At 38.0% G+C, this 2,202-nt stretch overlaps 1 protein-coding gene across 1 annotated transcript; it reads left to right on the top strand.

Moving 5' to 3' along the window:
• On the top strand, window positions 465–1,776 carry LOC105178700 (F-box/kelch-repeat protein At3g23880). The gene has a single exon (XM_011102230.2). The coding sequence runs from the start codon at window positions 544–546 to the stop codon at window positions 1,654–1,656; it is 1,113 nt and encodes a 370-aa protein (XP_011100532.1). The 5' UTR covers window positions 465–543; the 3' UTR covers window positions 1,657–1,776.

Here is a 2,202-nt window from a genome sequence, read left to right as displayed (position 1 = left end):
TTATTGACATATTATTTTAGGAAAAAATGCAAGCACCCTCCTTGTGATATCGCAAATGAGCAAATTACCCCTTATGAAAAAAATAAATAGCGATTTACCTCTCTGTATTCTTTAAAATACAACAATTTACTCCCCACATGATTTTTAAAATGAAAAAATTTACCTCCCTATATAAGGAGGTAAATTGCTTCATTTTAAAAAGTATAGGAGGGTAAATTACTATATTTTTGTCATAGAAAGTAATGTGCTTATTTTTAATATCACAGTGGGTAAATTGTTGTTCACCTTATTATTTTACAGTAGAGAAAGAAAAAGAATTAATATTAAAATATTAAAAAATGTGCATCACACGCAACTTGCATATATTTTACTAGTTAATCCTAAAAATGTGCAAATACTTAGAACCTTCCAATTCATATATGGAGAACTCCAAAAAATTCGAAGGTGTAAATTTGCGAGTTTGTTGGTTAGTTTCTCAATCTAATTTTTTTCAAATGAACATTGATTCCATGCAGAAATGATTAAAACAAAAAAAAAAACGGAATGAACTTACCGGAAGATGTAACTATAGAAATCTTGACGAGATTACCTGTGAGATCATTGATTAGATTCAAATGCGTCTGCAAATCATGGAATCTTCTTTTGAAAAACCCGACATTTATTTCAAAACACCATCAGACAATCTCCCAGAAAGATGGCTCCGAAGTTCTGCTTGTCAGCAGGCGCGACGTCGTGACGAATAAAAGAGTCGTCTCGATGTTGAGAAACGATGGAAGCGACAACACTCTTGTGGATCAAGACCTCCCGACATTCTTGAATGATATGTTTGGTCATGTTCGGCTGATCGGCCCGTGCAAGGGTGTCGTCTGTTTGTTCGGGTTTCCCGACAACATCGCTCTGTGGAACCCTAGCAGTCGAGATTTCAAGAAACTACCTCTGTCCCTACTACCTCGTCCACCCAATGCAAAAGTACGTGGTGGAGACCTTGGAGTCGGTTTCGATTCCACGACACATGATCTGAAGGTAATGCAGATCTTATTCTGCGTGTCCTTCGACTGCCGTCTCCTCTACCAAGTCGAAATATACTCTTCCAAGACAAATGCCTGGAAGAAGTACGACAACGTAGTGCCAGCAAATATAATGTACTACAATATCTGGAGTACAGTGTACAAAAACGAAAACTTCTGCTGGTGGGCTCAAGACAAGGATGTCGAGGTGATTCTTTCATTCGATATGAGCAAGGAGACGTTCCAGAAGACAACGTTACCATCTGGCATCGATGTCTTGGGAGGGCAACATAGGATTACTCGAGCAATTTTGCCAGTAAAAGACTCGATTGCTTTGATCGTCTACCGTCTCCAAGAAGTCCAAAAAGTGTTCGACATATGGGTTTTGAATGAATTAGGAGGGAATGGTGTGGATGGTTGGAGTAAGGCTACAAGCATCGGCCCTCTGTCGGAAGTGGAGAGGCCATTGGGGTTCTGGAACAAAGATGAGTTTATCTTGGAAAGTAGTAGTAGAGAGTTGGTGTTGTACAATCGTATGAACCAAAAAATCATGAACCTTGGAGTTTATGGTAAACGGGATAGATTGGAGGTGCTTGTTCATAAGGAGAGCCTGTTTTCAGTCAATGCATTTGCTAGTGTAAATTTGTAATTTATTTATTTATTTTGTTTTTTGTTAAATGTATATATTGTACTTTTTGAGGTTATATTCTTCCTCAAAAAATGTTGAACATGATAAGATATATGTAATTATATTTAATGTAACCAAGAAATAAAATGTTTGAGATTCTTTTTTTTTTTAATTTATGTGTGCATTTGAATTTGAAAAAAAAAGGTTGGTATTATTTAATGGAAAAACAAATATTCATTCTTTTTCACAAACTAGTAAGGTGCAACGCGCATTGTTATATTTTGTGGCCTAAAAGACCTTATTTATACTGGCTCATTTGGAAGCCCACAAAGTCCGACCCAGCTGGCAGCCCACAACCCGATCCATAACCCGACCCACTCTCCTACCCACTTATTTTCTAACCCTAACCTAACTCTATCTCTCATTCTCTTCTTCACTGCGCCTGCTGCTTCTCTTCTCTGTGCTATCTCTGTGAGATCTCTTCCCCATATCTCACCGGTTATTATCGAGGCTTTCCTTTGCCAACATGATGGCGGAAGGAAAGCCTCCTCTATTTTTCTCGGCCCT

Source organism: Sesamum indicum, linkage group LG16, assembly GCF_000512975.1.
Source record: "Sesamum indicum cultivar Zhongzhi No. 13 linkage group LG16, S_indicum_v1.0, whole genome shotgun sequence".
Lineage (NCBI taxonomy): Eukaryota > Viridiplantae > Streptophyta > Magnoliopsida > Lamiales > Pedaliaceae > Sesamum > Sesamum indicum.
The sequence above is the reverse complement of the archived record's forward strand: the minus strand, read 5'-3'. Positions and strand labels throughout refer to the sequence as shown.